The sequence below is a fragment of the Oryzias latipes genome, chromosome 16 (assembly GCF_002234675.1).
Source record: "Oryzias latipes chromosome 16, ASM223467v1".
In the NCBI taxonomy this organism is placed as follows: Eukaryota; Metazoa; Chordata; class Actinopteri; order Beloniformes; family Adrianichthyidae; genus Oryzias; species Oryzias latipes.
Window position 1 is genome coordinate 18,742,111 of NC_019874.2, and position 18,872 is coordinate 18,760,982.

Sequence of the window (18,872 nt, forward strand, 5' to 3'; positions counted from 1 at the left end):
TTGAAAGATTTTCTACTCTTTGTGATCAATCCTTTTGTAGCATCTGCTCCTCTGCCTCCCACTCACACAATTTAGCGTCCCAACTTTATTATACACGGCATAGTTGGAAATCATCCCCACTAACACCTCCCTTGGTGATACAGGGAGACAAATTTATATTAAGATAGGAGACTTAACATTGTGCTGACTTGTCAAATTGTTGAGCAAAATGTAAAGATCTTTAAAATAAAAGGATTTGGGAGAAAACCCAAATTATTTGAGAAAATGAACAGAGTTTGACTCTTTTCCAAACTAAAATAAGAAGTCTGAAAGCCATCCTTTTTGATCTGCATCTTAGCACCCCCTTGTGACAACTAAATCTTTTACATTTGACCGAAAATGAGCAAGGACTTCATGTTCTGCTCCAGTATCCCCTCTTCCCTGCAGGTGTACAAAAAGGTTTGTGTAGGTTTGTGTAGTTGGTAACCAGCTGCTCCCTTTGCCCTCTGCATCTGAGGCTCATCCAGGAGTCGCTCTCATCTCTCTCCCAGCTGATGTCCAGAGATGCAGCTGTGCCTGCTGGACGTCTTCTGTGGCAGCAATCCCCCAACAAATCCTCAACGTGGAAAACCCTAAAGACTTGCTCCTTTACTAATCAACTATGCACTGTAAGCTTCTAGAACTTCTTAGAAAGATTTAGATTCATAAGAGCATATTTATGCTCTTTATTTTAGGTCAAAAAAGTGCTGCTTTTCTTTGCAAAGTTACTTCTCTCAGTGTATTTACCTCTGGAATGTAATTCTGCTAAAGTGCAACAAAGTAGTTTTTAATATTTGTCTTAAACTCCATTGTTGGATGACACAAAAAGCCTATTTTTTACTCCAAGTTATAAAAAAAAAGGAAAATGATTGTTATCCACTACCTGAAATTTCTCCAGGTTTATTAATAACTTGAATAAAGCAATTCGATTGTTAAACATGTTCTAGCGTATTTATTTAGTAGTAGAATGGGGTTTTAACTTTAAAAACCCACTGATGAAAATTGTGTTTTTGGTTTTTTTACCATGTTATTGAGGCATTTTTCCCATGATCGAGGACATAAAGAAAATTAGTGCATATATAAACAAAAGTATGTCACGTAGACGTGTTTCAAAAACACTCCACCTCAGAAAGCCTTGAGCTTCCTGCTCCGTTTCATGCCGATGTATCCACTTGCAGACAAATGGATCCATTTACATCTTTGTTTTCCTCGTCTGAGCTGTTATCTGGATTAAAACTGTGCAGCTGTATGGCTCTAAAATTGATCGTGATTTTTGTTGCACCAGTATTGTTGGTTAGGATTGTGAGGCGATGTAAGCCAACGAGAGCATAACACATGGATGATGGGAAATGGGAGTGGGCTTACTTCATGCCAACAGTTCCACTCGCAACTCCGAGGGGAATTTCTGATGCTGCTCTGCAGAAATTATGTCCAAGAAAAACACAGTTCTTTAAATTTTGGCTATAAAATTACATTATCATAATTAAAGGACTGGAAACTCTTTCAGAACCGATCAAAAGATGGTCAGTGGGGGACTTTAAACCAAAGAAGCTTAAGTGCTAAAAAAAAAAAAATTTGCAACGCCACGTGTGTGTAGACAACACAGCCTAACACTAAGCTTCACAACAGTTATCTGTAAGAAAAGTCTGATATTACAAGAAATATTGTTTAAAGTTTACTATCACATAAAAATATTCCAAAGAAAATATTAACATTTCACTTGCTGGATGTAATTTTCACTGTGTTTTATTACATTTCAGTATTTAGGATGAAGCAATAAATACTTCAGAAAAAAACTTTGCAGTTTAAATCACTTTATTTTTCAAGTTGTGTTTCAGATAAAAGACAGAAGAGTTAAAATTAGATTCCTTCTTCTGAAGAGTCTGCTTACACCTGTGGCAAACACAGGGTGCAGATGGCCCACATGCCCAAACACAAGGTGTGAGAGACTGACTGCAGGCCACACAACCTCAATTATTCACATTCCTCCACTTTCCTTTTCATAAGCAACACATTGTTTTTGCAGCTTTACAGGAATCCATCCCACGTCGTCAGTTCCACAGGAAGTTTGCAGGAACTGGCATATTCATAACTGGGCTTGATTATCATGAAGTCACACCCACGAGAACTGCAAGCAGAGACGCAACGGCTCTTCTGAGACTACGCTGCACTCTGGAGGGGTGTGGCATCCAACAAAAACATACAGATTTTTCATATTGAGAATACACATTAAAACAAAAGCCAACATTCATCTTCTGTCTTGCAAATGATTTAGTGTCAACGATCATTTTGCGCACATCTTTCGGGCTGATCAGCTTTTTTTTTGGCCATCAACTTCCTGCAAATGTTAATCACTCTTGAGTGTAAAGCACAAAAGCTCTGCTCTTTGCCAACTGAATACATCTTTCATCACAAAGCCACTTTAAGGTGATTGATGCCTTCTATCAGCCAAATTAGATCCAGTAATCTTTGTTTTACAAAGAAAAAAACTGTAAGCAAATATGAGCAAGTGTTTCATCAGGAGAACCCCAGATTTATTTAAGAGAATAATTAAAAGATGTGAAGTGTGGGAGTATCAACATGACCAGGAAAACCTCTTAAAGTTGTACAGATGAATACCCCACACTTCACCCCCCCACACACTCCCCAAGTCATCTTTCTGCATCACGACTTTGGTGGCGTCACTGATGTCCATTGAGTTCTACGTCACGTGCAGCCACAGTCCTCTCCATCTAATGCTGTTTCCTCCTGAAGGAGCATCCTGAGGGGAAAAAAAAAACACTTCAGCAAAAATAAGTAAATTAAATTACTAGTTTTAACCCCTATGTTGTTTTTGAACAGTACAACCAGATGTGGACTGCCTGGTGATTTATAGTTAGCACTCAAAAAAAGGCCTGGTTAGAATCCCGACTGTGCACAGTTAGCATGTTCTCCCCATGAAAAACATGCTTCATATGTTAATAGGAGGGCTGCACGATATGCAGAAAACATGCGATATTAGTGACCAATATCGCGATGATGATATAACTTGCAGTACATAAACAATTAGCAAAACAACCAAATGGACAAGACTTTAAGAGAAGTTAAATAAAATGAAGTCTATTTTACAGTGTACCGACTAATCCAGAGAAAAAATTTAGATTTTGTTTATCAGAAAATTACAACTTAGGGAAACGTTTTTTATATAAACATTTTATGATCGAACTTCCAGGTCAATTGCTGCGTTTCAAACGTTGCAGTAAAATCTGACCAAAAAAAGAAAGAAAAAAAAAAGTAGAAAAGCTTCGGTCACACTCCTATTTCCAGTAGCTTTCTTTGAGTGGACAGTTATGGTTCATAGGAAGAGCTAATGTTTGACACTCTGTCCGTATCTGTAACTTTATCAGCTCTGGATATGACTGTTAGAGGTGGTGACTGGAATTGTGCCCTCTTATCCATGTTATAAATACAGTAAGTGATGCAGTTTCTGGTGTTGTTATATGGCTGACTACAACCACAGACATACTGAAAGTAAACAAACTATGGTGAGACCAACTGGTTTGTTTTGGGGTCATTTAAAACCAGTTTTTCATCTCTGTGGATGTTAAACCCCCACCTTCACAAAGCAGTCAACACAGGAAACACAAATGTTGATACCTTAACTACACAGTCATTGGAATAAACCATTAATAAAAGGGCCTTGGCAAGCTGAAATAATGGACAACTACAGTAATTACATTTTGATGGCAACTTTTTATTGAATCTGAACGTTGACCAACTACCATCCCTCTCATTTGCAGGCAATAAGCTACAGTCTGTGCGTCAGAGCTGCATTATAAACTGATATGATAGATAACAGAGACACTAAACTTCACATCTATCTTTACAAAAGCTCAATGAAGCTCGTGTGGGTTTAGTGCACCCATAGTAACTCGGCTCACTGAACTGAAAAGGGATTGGTTACCACGGCAGCAGAACACAGAATGGAGTGGGTGGGACAGCAAAAACGGACCTTGACATTAAATTTAAACTATCCACGGCCATAAAACAGTAAACTCAGTTCTTCAGTGCAATCTGATTGAAGTAGTTATTGTGCTGACTTAATGCATACCTGAAGCTGCCATTTCTTTTTTAAAGGTGCGTACAACAAATAACAAATTTGTGCTTGCAGTCCGTTTGTGCAGAAACAGATCAATGAAGGTTCATTTCTATCACAACTGCAGGAGTCACTGTTATGCCTTAATAGACACCCTGTTCATGAAGAAAAAGCATGAAAGGGCAACACAAAGGCACATGTGGAGGAGTCGCCACGAGCTGTGCTGCCTGCCTCCACATGCAGACAAGCCGTCAGGACACCCAGTGGCAGAAGCATCCGCCTCAGGTGAAGTACTGAGGTTTCTGTCGGAGGCTGTACTTATTCTCTGTTTACTCTGTAACACGAAGCCAGCTGCACATTCATGTTAAACTAAAAGTGTCCGTGGGCAACACTTTTTTTTTTTTTTTTTTTTTTTTTTTTTTTTTTTTTTTTTTTTTTTTTTTTTTTTTTTTTTTTTTTTTTTTCAACTTGTCCTGTCCAACAGCTAGGCAAACAGATGAGAGCTGAGGGCCTCTTGTGTTGGACATATTTTATTCTAACAAGAGGGGTTATTCATCTTCAGACAAACCAAAGGTATGTCTGAATAAACCCCTTTTGTAATTGAGGCCAAACTTTATTAATTTCAATCATGTTTGAAAATCTTTGGTGTTGGACCGGACGGAAAAGGAAAGAGGGGAACAAGAGAGAGGGACGTTAGAGAGAGGGGGGGGTAGGAGGGTGATAATAGGAGGGGAAGGGGGGTAAGACCATGAAGCAGCATAGAGCAGACAGGTTTACTGGTTGTTTATCGTTACGGTACGGTTCAAATGTAGTACAAAAAGGGCGGGGCCTGTTCACACACACTCAAATATTATCAACACACCTGCTAGCCGCAGAAATGTCCACATGTCAACATGCACACAAAACAGATAGTGTTCACGAACGCATACCTATGCCTTTAAACCAACTAGTGTGAAATTTTTCATTCATTCAATCATGCAAACTATTAGTGCAAAGGTGAGCTAACACCTGTGCTCAGGTGAGTGTTTATGTTCTTCTAAAATGGATGGTGGAATGTGAAAAGAAGGAGGAGGAGCGCCCAGCCACCCCCACACCCATACCCCCGCCGCAGCAGCAGCGGCAGCCGGAATTCCCCCAGCGCCACACGGGAACAGGCAGGGAACAACCGCCCCCCGGGCGACCAAGACCGCCACCCAGGCCAGGGCCAGCAGGACCGCCGCGAGGCCCCCAGAGCCAGAGAGCAGGGAGGCGCAGAGGGAAAGAGAGCGCCGCCCCAGCCCAGCCAGGAAAGCAGCCCCCCGCCGCGCCGGAAGAGCCCAACGCAGGGCCCCACCGGAGAGGGACGCCCACAGCCCCAGACGAGCACCCCACCACCACCCAGGAGTTCCGGGCATCCCCCCGCCCCAACCCCAGGTACGAGCCAGGACCCCCCAAGGGAGACCCGCTCCGCACTCCAGGCAGCCACCCACCCGGCCCACGGTTGGTCCAGGTAGGAGCAAGGCAGGGGCCCGCCGCCCCCGCCCAGGAGGGGGGAACCCCGGGGAAAAAAGGGCGGCCCATAAGGGATGTTATAAATATGGCCCGACCAGGCTCGGCCATGTTGGAAGTTTGGCGGGGCCCAGCGCCCAGGGGCAAGGACCAGGACCCACCCCCCAGGGACACGAACACCCCCGGCTCAGGTGTAATATGAACCCCCCCACCGCGCGGAGAGAGCACCGCCGGGCCCAGGGAGCCGGCACCCAAGGGACACGGCCGCCATCGCCAAGAGGCCCGCACCCCCCACCAGGGACGGGGTAGGGGACAGATGGACCCAGGTCCCACCTTCCTTGTAAAATGTGTGTGCGTGTATGGGTGTTTGAGAGGGTGTTTGTGTGCATGTGTGTGTGTTTATGTTTGAATGTATATATTGAAGGGGGAGGGGTGTGTGTACTAAGGGGGGTGCAGTTAAAATTGGCGAGTAGGGCACTAAGGGGACATCTCCTGATTACTCACAGTGATGTCCCCTCACCCTCCACACCAAGGGGCCCTAAATGTCTAAGGTGCGGTTAAAATTGGCGGGTAGGGTGCCAGGAGGACATCTGCTGCTTGCTTGCAGTGATGTCCAAGCACCCCCCCTACCAAGGACCCTACGTGTCTAAGGTGCAAATAAAACCGAAAGAGGGGGGGCCCACTCCATACGGCAACCATAGGAGGGGGGCCACTCCCAAGTAGCCCCCCCCCAAGGCGCATCGCAGGCTAAACCCCCCACCCCCTCACCCTAATATGAGGTTATATAAGGAAGGGGGTAAGTTGGGGACAGCTGGTAGACTGTCCCCCGGTGGTCAAACAGCCGTCCCCCAGCCCACCCCCAGCAAAGGGGCCAGGGCCACCCAGCCCAGGGGCCCACCCCCGGAGGCGCCGACACCCCAGGCCCGGCACCACCCACCCCACACAGAGAGAGAGGAGCCAGAAAGCGTCGCCCCCCCCCGGAGCAAGCCCAGGCCCCCACCCCCAGACGCCGGCCCTAGAAGAGCTCTGGTCAGGCCTCGTGGGCAACACTTAAAGCAACCCAGGAAGACAGAACAGAATTCACAACCATCTTCCACGCTGAAGATGCAATTTTAAGCTAAGTCTGCTTTATCAGTCGTATCACAAGTTATACAGAAGCAGTATAAAAAAAGAAAAAAAAGGCTTTTACTTGATGTTTAAAGGGAGCTTAAATGACACATTGTTAGAAAAAGAGTCATTGAACACAAACAAACAAGAAACTTAAATCCAGACAGTTTTGTGGGCGTTTTGACAATGCCTTTTATTCTTTGTATCAGAAATAAGAGCGGGTTGTTGGAGGTAAAACACTAAAACATCAATGAATTGAGTTTTTCATGCAGACAGCATCAACTACAAGAATATCCTTTTGTCTGCAGAGTACCAACATTCAGGGTTTGTGTGTTTGTGCTCACACTGAATGCAATTTAAAATATATAACCTAAGACAAAGGATGTGATCTTTAAAAAAAGACAGATTAACAAAACAGAAAATCACTTTTTTCTGAGGAAAGATTTAAAAAGACAATATTATGCTTTTATCATTTTAAGCTCCCTTATACTAACAATACAGAACATGCATACAAATATTTGAGATTCTTTGTGTCTTGTCTACACAAAGTTTAGGTTTTTATTTTCCCAAACCTTCTCTTAGTTTATGATGGAGCAGTCATGTCTATATTTGCGGCCTAACTCAACAGGAGTAACAGACCAACAGGGTAATACAACATTCTGTGGCCGTTTCTGTGTCCGAATAGATAAGACACGTTTTACTTAATTTAATGTTTTTGTACCTTCTGTCAAACGAGCCTTCCCTCCTGTTGGCTGGCACAGGACAGTAGAGCACCCGACACACAGAACCACAGTCTGAGCATGGCTGAACACGGTGGTGATCTTGTAACAACCTACAACACAAACGGCAGCACACACAAAGAAAGAAAGAAAAACGATCAAAATGTGCCAGGAGAAGGTGGAAAGCTCATAAAGCAGGACAGCTCAGGTATGAACACTTATTATTGATGTGTCCTTGCAGCTGTTTTAAGATGAGCAACTGAAAAATCTCATTTCACAAACAACTACAGCTGTGGCTGTTTGCCTTATTTGACACCCCAGTCACCACAGAAGAGATGAATGGGCAACACATAAAGGCAAAAACAGTTTGAGTAGCAATGCAAATGTATGGAAAAATTCAACAGAAAAAAATCGAAATGAAATAAAACTAACCTGGACATTTCACATCCATAAAATAGGAATTAGGACTCTGAACAAGACGTTTTTTCTTGTGTCTCCTCCTTTCCACCTCCGGAGTGGGATGCAACAAATCTTTTGCGAGCTAACATAAATAAGAGAGGGGGGGGGGGACACACAACATTTAACAATAATACTGTCTTCATGTAAAAAAGCTGCAATTTAGGCAACCTAAAGCCTGTAGTTTTGATTTTTATTTTATGTCGGAAATGTAAACATTTAGAGGAAAACGTGGTGATTACGCAGCCCCGGCCTGCCCCCACTCGTCGAAAACGGTGCTGGAAATCAATATTAGGTTGAAATAAAAGTCAAAACAGCTTATTTGTTTATTTGTACAATTCGACTTTCATAAATTATAGCAAAAGAGATTTATTACAAAAGGTACGGATTTCGGTTGTCAAAAAATACATTTCCGTCGTGTTTTTCTACTAACCAACTGCCGCGTGCGCTGTTCTCGCCTCCACGTGTTTCGCCATATTGGCTCGTTTGAGTTTTCCAATATTTACATTGAAATCAGTAAACAGGCTTAATCCCTACACGAACTAATCACGGACAAACATCGTGTTATTGTGATAGCTTGACAAAATAAAACTTTTTAGGAACTGATAACTACTGCAATCGTATGGCGTTTACTTACGGGCATGTCTGCGTGCAAAGTCTCTCCGAAAAGAAAAAACCCTCAGTCACGTGCCGGAAACTGCCTGCTCGTCGACAGGAAGTAGGGACTTTTTTTTTCCTCTCCATAATTTAAAGTGATATGCAAGAATGACCCGGAATAAAATTAAATACAATGCGTTCATAAAATGAAATAGTGTGGCATGGGTTTCTTTTTTATTTATATTAAATACAAAGAAAACCAGAGAAAATTGTTTTTTTTTTTTTAGAGTAAACTATCATCTTTTTCCACAGCCAAAAAAAAAAGTTTAAATTTGACAGTTTGGTTATCTTTTATGCTGGAAAAAAATGAATGAAACTTTCTCATATAACAAATGCAAGCTGTACAAGAAAGATTGATCATTCTTATCTGCAGGAGACCCCACGGACCTAAAGGAAAGTGTACCCCTGTATGTCTAAGAAATTAACTTTGGGTTTCAACTGCGATTAAGGAAGATTATTCTTGTGGTGAAGGTGAAAAAATTTAGGAAAATTAGCCCTTTTTTCTGAAAATTGCAATGACACCTTTACGTCTTAATATTTCTTAAGACCAGCTGGAATTAACATTATTTGATAAGTATCTTTATCTGCGGTCACATTTATTTATTTAAAGTATTAATCCCACTTACTGTAATATATCTATATTGATAGATATTATTTGTTAAGTTCAAGGAAAATTAATCAAATATTTATTCAGTTATTGTAGTTGAACTGATAATAAAGCGTTTTCCTCTAAAAAAAATTCAGCATGTGAGGGCCAATAGGAAAAAGGTTTAAAAAGAAATAGACAAGTAGATGGCCACTACATGTCTGTATGGACATTTCTGTCAAACTGAAGGAGTCCTACCAAGCCTGGCTGGCTTTTGGGACTCCAGAGAAAGCTGACAGGCACCGGCAATCTCAATGAACTGCGGCCCGGTCGGTTGTGGAAGTAAAAACTGCCCGGTACGAGTTTCCGTGAGGCCTCAAAGAAATACAGGAAAACCATTTGGTGCTTCAGGAGGTGAAAGCAAGCACTATTTTCTCCGGGCACTGTTTTCAGTGCAGATGTTGACTGCAACACTGGGGACACTGTTGGGGGGTGGAAGAAATACTTCGAGGATATCCTCACTATTGATTTGTAAAAGTTGTTTCTGATTTGTAAAAAAAAATCAATAAAAGCAACAATACAGTTTTTTTTTCATATAATACCTTTATAACACAGAGAACTCAACCCAGAGCTTCATCAAATCTTCTGCATTGAGACGTCTTCTGCACTGAGAGTCATAAATGTCTGACTCGACAGTAGAGTGGCTCAGATCACAGGCTGCTGTTCAAAAAAACATACTGACCATTTCATAGACTGTTCCTCTGAGTGTTGTGGTCAGTGTTTAATTTGTGACTTGGTATATTGAGCAGCTTCTGGTTCTCTACCATCTGGTGTTTGGCATATTTATCTGCAGTAAAAATACAGCAGTATGTCTGATTCTCCTTAGGAGTTTTGTCACACTGGGCAGCTTCAGGGCAGATTGAGAATCTAGACTTAGAGTACGTGTGCAGCATTCCACACCAAGAAAGTGACGCATCTGATCAGCAACTACCAAAATATCTTTCAACAACGTTTAACAGTTCAGCCACATTTGCGAAGGGGTTTTGCTCAACTTTCATGATTTTTACTTTGAATATGTGTGTTCTCCTTGTGCATTTCAATTCAGTTCAATTCAATTTTATTTATAAAGCCCAATATTTACAACAATAATCATCTTAGTGGGCTTCATACCTGTAATTGTGTAATAAATATAAATCATAAAGAGCATAAACTCATAGAATTGTGCATGTATGGGTTTTCTCCGGGAACTCCAGTTTCCTCCCACGATCCAAAAACATGCATCGTAGGTTGACTGAAATCTCTAGACTGTCACTTAGGTGTCGTTCTGTTGCCTTGCAGCACACTGTTAACCTCTTCAGGGTGTATGTCACCTTTGTCTTGCAGTAGCAGGGATAAGCTCCAATAACCCCAAAGGGATTCAGCCGGTTCAGAAAATGGATAAGTGGATGGATGGATGATGGATGGATGGATGGAACTTTTGAGTGGCAAACAATCATCTTAAAAAGAGGCTTTAAAGTCATTTTTAAATCACAATGAGTATCACCCAAAAATGTTAGACACTTTTTTAATTAAAGCATGCTATACAAATCCGACACAACCTGAACTTATAAAAAGTAGTTTAAAATTTGGAAATTGTCCTTATACAAAACTACAAACACATCCTACAAACTAAAATACTCCTCTTTAAATTCCAAACACATGGAGTTCAAACTCTGAACATCAGACCAAACACAGAGCAGCTGCACCTCCCAGTGAACAAGGGATGTCAGTACAAGCATCAAGTCACACTAACTGGATGTAACAAATTGCAGAAGGAAATCAAACTTGGCATTACCTGCGAGTCTAGAACTGGTTGGATTTCATGCAAAGAGGTTTTATAATCTTTCTATCACTAAAAGCAGTGTTCTCCAGCCATGGTCCTCAAAAGATACTCCAACTGCTGCTCTTTGGCTTAGAAGAGAAATGCTAACAATTTGAATGAACAAATAGTTTGTAGTTTTTGTAGTTGATTTGTTCTAGTTCTAGAAAACAGTAAAAAACGAAACAAAAAAAGAATAAAAAGATTTTTAAAAAATCCCCTCGGTGAATCGCCACCTTAATGTGGAGGAGGGATTTGCATGCCCGAGTGATCCTAGGACCTGTGCTAGGATTTGTCTGGGTAAATCCTTGTGGTGAGGTCCCATGGCAGACAGGTCCTAGGTGACACGCCAGACTAAGAGCGGTTCAGAACCCCCTTTAAGAGTCAGCAACACCAAGATTCAATTATGTCGCCCAAACTGGTACCCCTGGGGCCCAAACCTGGAACCTGGCCTATGGGTGGGTCTCCTCAGTAGGGCCTCGGTTGGGCCACATCAAAGAGATGGTGTGGTCATTAATTTGTGGACCCACCATAAATAGCTCAAAAAGGGCAGGTGCAATGTGGTCTGGACAATGGTCAAAGGCAGATGTATCAAGACAGCCCAAACTCTAGTTAATGAATCTGATTTTTGGAACATGGAATGTCTCATCACCCTTTGAGATTAGGCCCAAGACAGTGGTGTCATCTGTAAATTTGAAAATTGCATTGGAGGTGTGGGAAGCAGTGCAGGTAAATGTGTATAGGGATAACAGAAGGGAGCTGAGAACCCAAATCTGGGGAGAGCCGGTACTGAGTAAGATAGTGGAGGAGAAGAGGAGACAAAGTCTGACTTGTTGTGGCTGGTTGATGAGAAAGTCTTTTATCCCGTGGCTGGTGAGCAGGTACCTATTGAAGGTACTCATTGAATTCTATGTATTCATGATCCTTATGTTTTTATGTTTACTGTACAATTTCTGGTACGAAGTCAATTGAGTCGACTATAATTGTGATATAGGGCTACATAAATAAAATTGAATTGAATTGAATTAACTTTTAAAGTACTATATTCATGAAATTCTAGATAATGCAAAGTTTAAAACATGCAAAATACAAATAAACGAATCTCCATCACTACTATTTTTTAGAAAAAAAACTAATTTTTATGCTTTTTTATGTTTTTGCAATTTGACAAGGACAATCTGCAGATTCCTTTATCAGATTACAATTTTTAGTTTATCATCATGTGTGGAAATGTACAGAAGAGCTTTTACAAAGATACTCATTTTTTACTGGCCCTAACCCTAACTAGTGAGACCCAAAGATCTTACTAGTTTACTAGTTATTTGAAACATGTTTTTTGTTTGCTGGCTGAAGCATTTAGAGCTTTACATGCGAACTTGTTCAGCCAAAAGAAAAAAGCAAACTAGATAACATGTCACTGCAAAATTATGCTCTAAGCAACTAGCTGCCCTGTGTTTAGCAAACATGTTTACTAGTGAAGTGACATTTGACCCACGAGTCTGCATTGAACCAGTGAAGCAGTTGTGCAGAAATAAGTCTTTTGTTTTAAAGTACTGAGCATGCATGGTGTTCGAATTGCGTTTAAAATTCACGGTACTTTATAGTTCCGCACTACAGTCTATCGTTTTTTAGTAGTTAAGAAGTAAGGAGGGAATTCATACATAGCCAATGACATTTTGAAGAAAGAACTGCACAAAAAGCTCAAATCCTGTCCAATGTCGCCATCTAGCGTCTGTGTGGCGCAGCTGCATGTCTGAGCCGTCGACTCCCATGAATCACTCCCACACTCCGGTGTGGGCTTCTGGCCGACCACAACTTTCTTCATAGGCTGACAAACGCAGCGGCCACGTCGGTATGTTTTATAACTGGATAGATATTGATAGCCGGAGGACAGCAGCATAAACATTCGGCTTATCTGGCGGAGAGCAGGAGTTTGACCCGATACGTCCAACGGTTCTACTTTTGGATGGAGTTTGTCAGCGCAGTCCAAACAGAACCGAGGCTGACGGTGATCGGAATTTACCGGTGGAAACTCTGAAGGAGGAAAAGAAGGACGGGCCAATCTGCTAAAAGCTTCAAAATAAAGTGTGAAGGACGAGATTTAAAGTTGTATCTGTCAATGAGAGGAATGCTGGAGTGAAGGTCATCCCTGAAGCGCAAAAAAACGACACCAACTATGGCGAAAAAGTACGATTTCCTCTTTAAACTGTTGCTCATCGGGGACAGCGGAGTGGGCAAAACGTGTCTGATCATTCGTTTTGCTGAAGACAATTACAACACTACATACATATCCACCATTGGTACGTCAGGTTTTAACCACAGCCTTTTCGAGCTTTTCCAGGTCCAAAACTCCTTCTGACGCACGGTTCTTTGTAAACAGGTTTCTCATTCGTGCCTCAACTGGCCTCCTTTTTTTCCACCCTCTCTTTTCTCCTCAAACGTCCTGTCTTTTTTTTTTTTTTTTGAGCTTTTCCTCCATCTTTCTCTGGGATCCCTTCCTCTTCTGCTGAAGGTCCACCCACCCTCATTCCTATCTGTTTTACCATCTCTGCGTTCCCAGAGGAATGGTTGGCTTTCTGGTATGCGCACTCCTCCCCTGTCTGTCTATCTGTCTGTCTGTCTGTCTGTCTACCTGTCTGTCAGTGTGCCTGTCCTGTCAGCTGAATAAAAGCATGCCTGTCCCTTTGCTGCAAATGACAAAAGGCCTCAGCCTGACCCACATATCCTGCATTGTGCCCCTCATGTTTTGTGTTGTTTTTTTAGTTCTTATCACCAGCTCATTTTTTTCTCCTTCCTCTGCCCTTTCCTGTCATCCTGTTATCTCCCAGGCATTGACTTTAAAGTGAAAACCATTGAAGTGGATGGAAAGAAAGTGAAGCTACAAGTGTGGTAAGAAACAGCAGCCGTTTGGGGATTTGGTGAAGTAGATCTTTTATGTATTTCCCGAAGAGCAAAGAGGAACCTCCCTCCGCCTGCTACAGATTTAAATAAAGGCCTTATTGTGACATCAGGCTGAAAAGAATGTGTGTTTTTATGCATATACAAACTTTTGTGTTTATGCAGGGACACGGCAGGGCAAGAACGGTTCAAAACCATCACTACTGCTTACTACAGAGGAGCCATGGTAGGACATCTGCAGTATGCAGTGCTCTTCCAAAATGTCAACTCTTCACTAACTTTCTGATGTCTCCACATCAGGGGATCATCCTTGTTTATGACATCACAGATGAGAAGTCCTTTGAAAATATCCAGAACTGGATGAAGAGCATCAGAGAAGTGAGGCTCTTTGGTTCAATTATATAGCACCCATGTTTGTTTGTTTTTCCGTTCACAATTGAAGCAAATAATCCTCCTTTTTTCACTTGATAATACAATAATTTTCTTAATTTGCACTAAAAGTTGGGAGTTTAGTCATTTATTCTTTCTGAACAAAAGCAAAAACAGTCATTTTCTTGTAATTGTCTTTATTTGAATCACAAAATATTTTTTTCCATGTTCCATGTTAACATATCAAATCCTACATTTTGCCTTTATAAATGTAAGTAAGAAAATCCACTGAGACATGAACAGGGGCGTCTTAATAACTTAGCTTATTGCACCTACATGCATTTAGTTAGGACAAGGGACAACACATGGCACACATACCAGCTTCTACACAAAGCTGATTTTCACACACAGACACCTGCAGGGGTTAGTTCGGAATTTTCGCTTTGGTTTTACTTTATCAATGCTTCCTTTCAAAGCTGTGGTTATGTAGGAGCTGCTCGTCACCCAGACCAGTTGAGAAAAGAAAGCTGGCTTTATTATTCTTTGTAGCTTAAAAAAACAAAGAAATACCATTATTTTTGAAAGAATTTATAATTTTGATATGCAACATTAAACAGAAAACCACTAAAAGGAATTTTAACCTATAAAAGATCCTTTCAATTTAATGCCTGCAAATTATAATTCACCTAATATGTTATAAGACAGAGGAGATCTCGATGTCATGACAACACTTTTTAAATATTTTATTCTTTTTTTTTTAGTTTAGTTTTTTAGTTTGTGAAGACCCACTCCGATCATCTTTTGATCCATTTTCAAAGCATTTCTAGTGGTCTTTGAATTGTCATTAGGCTGTTTTTAGCCAAAATAATAAAACATAAAAAACTGTCATTTTCTAGCACACAGTTCTCGCAGATATTCATGAGTTCATCAAAAATACGCCTCTGAGTTGTGGGCACGGACTTCCCATCATCTCTCTGTTTACACTCTCTCCCACTAGCTTACAGCCCCTTACACCTCCAACATAACCCAGCAGTGCAAAAAAAATGGCGAGCGATAGCGGTGCTACCCAGTTTTTAGCCAGATACCAGCTCAGACGAGGATAACAAAGGCGTGCATGGATCTAGTCGTCTATAAGTGGATGCATCAGAATAGAGGGGAGCAGGGAGCTTGTGGCCTGCTGATTGTGGCTTCTACGTCACAACCATAAGCTTTTTCATGCAGCCTTTTTCCGTCTGCACCTGACTCACAATGATTTGAATAAAGAAATACCGGTACTCAGAAATGCAACTTTAATCTTAACTTTCCTAATATCTTTAATATTAGTTCTGATGCTAATAATCATTAGAAACTAATCATTAGAACTAATGTTAAAATCAAGATAAAAGATAATAATAATACACAGACTCTGGTAATTTTTACAATTTGATTTCCCATTTGTTTTTAGAAATTAATTGTATAAAATGGATGAATAGACTGTTTCGATGTGTTACCTTTATATTTAATGTAATTTGCTGCTTTACCACTCATATTCAGGCTTGTATTTCTTACCACACCCAGTACGTTTCCAAGTAGAGATTTGTTTTAGAAAAAACTTGCCTATCTGTTCTCTTGCAGGATTAGCTAACACACCCTTTTTTTTTTTATTTCTCCCCTTTGCAGTTACAGGCGTTTCTGTGGACTTTCTATAATTTATGAGCGAATGCATTTTCTAGGGGTTCTGTAAAAACAAAAAACCTGGTTGAGCAACATCCCTCCCAGAGAGAAGACTGTCACTCCAACAGGGATGTTTACAAGCTGACTGAGTTTTTGGCACGCTCTATCAGGTTGTTTGCTGCTGTTTAATGTGGTTTTGCGTCTCAGTAGTTGCTGCTGATCGGAGATAGGCCAGCCAGCTCGCGTCTTTATCTTCCAAGTAGAGTCAACTTAGCATAAAATAAACATTGTTCAGAGTTTTCAGAATTAATGGCCATCACTGCTAAAGCATTTCTGACGTTTTGAACCAGATCTTTTGCTCCAGTCGAAGACAAATGTTTACAATCTGTGTGTCAGTTAACTGGATCCTCTCTTTCCCAGAATGCATCAGCTGGAGTCACTCGGATGCTGCTGGGTAATAAGTGTGACGTTGAGGCAAAGAGGAAAGTTTCCAAAGAGACAGGAGAAACGGTAAAGGGATTCTTACAAAAGTCAGCTGAATGTCAGACTTGTAAAAATTTAATTTAGATACGATGAAGACGTCGCAACAGCACTCATCATTCAGGAAATTGTCTGACAAAATTATTGTAAGGAAAACACACGATTGTGTTGAGGGATTCATTTTTTGCAGGATGGACGAGGAGGTTTGTTGTTCCACTGGTTTTGTATTTGTTTAAGATTAGCTGCGGGAAATGTTGTTTACCCTCATCCTGACCCTGTGTGACAAGCTTTCCTTCTGTTGACAGCTGGCAAAAGAGCACGCCATCAGATTCTTCGAGACCAGTGCAAAGTCGAGCATTAATGTGGAGGAGGTGAGCCATGACAAACACTGACGAACGACTTCATGTTCCTGTGGAGTCTGCTCTGTGAATGATTGATTGAATGTGAACTGTCCAAATTTTCTACACAAAGAGAACTTCAACTCTCATCTTCTCTCCTTCCATTTGTCTTGCAGTCATTTCAGGCTTTAGCACGAGACATATTGCAGAAATCCACCAAGAAGTCGGTGAGTCAGAAGAAAGCATGTTCTGTGTAGTTAAGCAATGCATTTGTCACTTTAAAGACCCGCTCCGATAATCTCTTGATTTTAAAGCGTTCCAAGTGGTCGTTCCTGTTTTCTTGGACATAGTATCTGCAGAGCAGGAATAGTTAATTAGAAATTCACCTCTGAGTTGAGGGAAAAACTGTTGTACCGGAGTAAGCCCACCCCCACTTCCCGTCACCGTCACCCATCTGTTTACTTGCTCTCCCGCTAACTTACAACCCTTCACAACACCAATCTAAAATTACAGTCGTAACAAATATGGCGAGCAATATCTGAGCTGTCCTGCTGTACAGTTTTGAGCCAGATAACAGTAAAGACGAGGAAAACTAAGGTGTACATAGATCTATTTGTCTGCAAGTATGCATCAGAATGGAGCGGTGCAGGGAGCTTGTTGCTTGGCGTAGCAGCTTGCTTGTCACAGCTACATGCTTTTTTCCAACTGCATTTTTTCATCTGCTCCTGGTTCACAATGACTTTAATAAAAACAGATTAACAGAAATGCAATTTGAAGCTTAATTTCCGTTATATAAGATTGCCATTGTTAGAAAAATGCCACAAGAACATGTTAAAGTGACTAATATCACCATTTTTAGCCGAGTGAGTCTTAAAGAAAAGAGGATTGTAAATCTGTAAATCTTAACTTTTGTCTTTTTTTCTGTCTATCCATGTTCTACAGGGCCCTACTGGCCGAGAAGTGAAAATCACCAGCAACACACAGCAAAAGTCCTCAAAGTGTGTCCTACTATAGACGAAACAGACAGGACAAAATGTAGTGCTATTTTTGAACAAAATGCAGCAGGGTTTCTGTCTCCATCTAGTGGACGAACAATCTCAGTACTGTACTGGTTTTGGAACTTGTTGTCCCACAAGATTTGCAGGAGACCCGTGGAGTTTGTACCTTGAAATAGTACCTGTAACCTGAAACTTTTCGTATTCTCTGTGATTTCTACTGTGATGTATACTACAAAAGGCCTGAATAGCTCTTTGGTTTTCTTTGTTCATTTTTTTCCCTAGCTTTTATCATTTGGAAGCCACATTTTCTTCAAATGGAGTGAATTTCCCCCAGTGTTTTTTTGGGAAGATTTCCAAACAACAACTAAATTTGATCCATTCAATTGTTACCCACCCCCCAGTCTCTGAGCTTTGGGCAACTCAAACTCAGATGTTAAAACAAGAAAAATACTTTAAGATCAAGTTTTTTAATAAAAAGAGATTGCCAAAAATCAAGGATTTGTATATCAGAATAAAAAAAGAAGACTGTGGGCTTGTTTGCATGTGCTTCAGAGACATTTGCACATATAATAAAATGCTACTTATTGGGCATTGCACATTTGATTTTTGTCTGATATTTCAAAAGGATCTACTTAAGCAGCAGCCAATGACTGTAATAAGTCAAATCTTCTGTTCAATCTTTTTAAAGAAAACAAAACTTTCCGTTCTGATAAATGAGCAATTACCCCGAGTGGAATCCAGACAAACTTTTTTGTAAGAAACAAAGCTTTTTTTTTTTTTTTCTTACAAGAAATGGATTAGGAATGTGGAAAGCAAAGAAGATGAATGTGCAATATGAGAAGTTGAGTGGAAAGAGGAAAGAAGAATGGGTGAAGCGATTGAATGGCAGGATGTGAGAGCCCAGGAGGCAGATGTGCATACATGTCCCTACCGCTGAATCCGTTTGGTGGGATAGCCTTTTATCTAAAGTGCCTGTAGACTGCCACACCTTACATCTGACATGTCTGTGTATGCGCTCAGGCAGTTTTTCATTCATTTATTCATCTTCTTCCGTTTGTTCCCTTTCGGGTCACGGGGCTGCCTGAGCCTATCCCGGCCCCTTATGGGCGAAGGCAGGGCACGCCCTGAACAGGTCGCCAGTCTGTCGCAGGCAGGTTTTCAGATCATCTAGA

The 18,872-nt window shown here is 41.1% G+C and overlaps 2 protein-coding genes and 1 non-coding gene across 3 annotated transcripts; 1 reads left to right on the forward strand and 2 right to left on the reverse strand.

The window, feature by feature from the left end:
• Positions 1-1,815: 1,815 nt before the first annotated feature.
• LOC101156845 (40S ribosomal protein S27) lies at positions 1,816-8,606 on the reverse strand. Its single transcript, XM_004077907.4, has 4 exons — positions 8,501-8,606; positions 7,840-7,948; positions 7,410-7,520; positions 1,816-2,779 (listed from the first exon to the last, which is right to left on the reverse strand). Exons 1-4 carry the CDS (start codon positions 8,504-8,506, stop codon positions 2,751-2,753), a joined length of 255 nt encoding a protein of 84 aa, XP_004077955.1. The 5' UTR covers positions 8,507-8,606; the 3' UTR covers positions 1,816-2,750.
• On the reverse strand, positions 7,635-7,766 carry LOC111949019. The gene has a single exon (XR_002875041.1). It is a non-coding gene; the product is annotated as a small nucleolar RNA SNORA13 (small nucleolar RNA).
• A 4,119-nt stretch (positions 8,607-12,725) lies between the features above and the next one.
• On the forward strand, positions 12,726-18,553 carry rab13 (RAB13, member RAS oncogene family). Its single transcript, XM_004077906.4, has 8 exons — positions 12,726-13,264; positions 13,793-13,853; positions 14,028-14,088; positions 14,163-14,240; positions 16,305-16,394; positions 16,670-16,735; positions 16,879-16,929; positions 17,645-18,553. Exons 1-8 carry the CDS (start codon positions 13,141-13,143, stop codon positions 17,714-17,716), a joined length of 603 nt encoding a protein of 200 aa, XP_004077954.1. The 5' UTR covers positions 12,726-13,140; the 3' UTR covers positions 17,717-18,553.
• The last annotated feature ends 319 nt before the right edge of the window (positions 18,554-18,872 follow it).

Bases quoted from the DNA above. Each gene is read 5' to 3' on its own strand.
- LOC101156845 (XM_004077907.4), bottom strand. The intron at 7,521-7,839 runs GTTAGTTTTATT...TTTGTGTTGTAG, and splicing joins TATGGATGTGAAATGTCCAG to GTTGTTACAAGATCACCACC. The intron at 2,780-7,409 runs GTACAAAAACAT...TTTTCCCCTCAG, and splicing joins GAAGGCTCGTTTGACAGAAG to GATGCTCCTTCAGGAGGAAA.
- rab13 (XM_004077906.4), top strand. From the start codon at position 13,141: ATGGCGAAAAAGTACGATTTCCTCTTTAAACTGTTGCTCATCGGGGAC. The intron at 13,854-14,027 runs GTAAGAAACAGC...GTGTTTATGCAG, and splicing joins AAAGTGAAGCTACAAGTGTG to GGACACGGCAGGGCAAGAAC. The intron at 16,930-17,644 runs GTGAGTCAGAAG...CATGTTCTACAG, and splicing joins AGAAATCCACCAAGAAGTCG to GGCCCTACTGGCCGAGAAGT.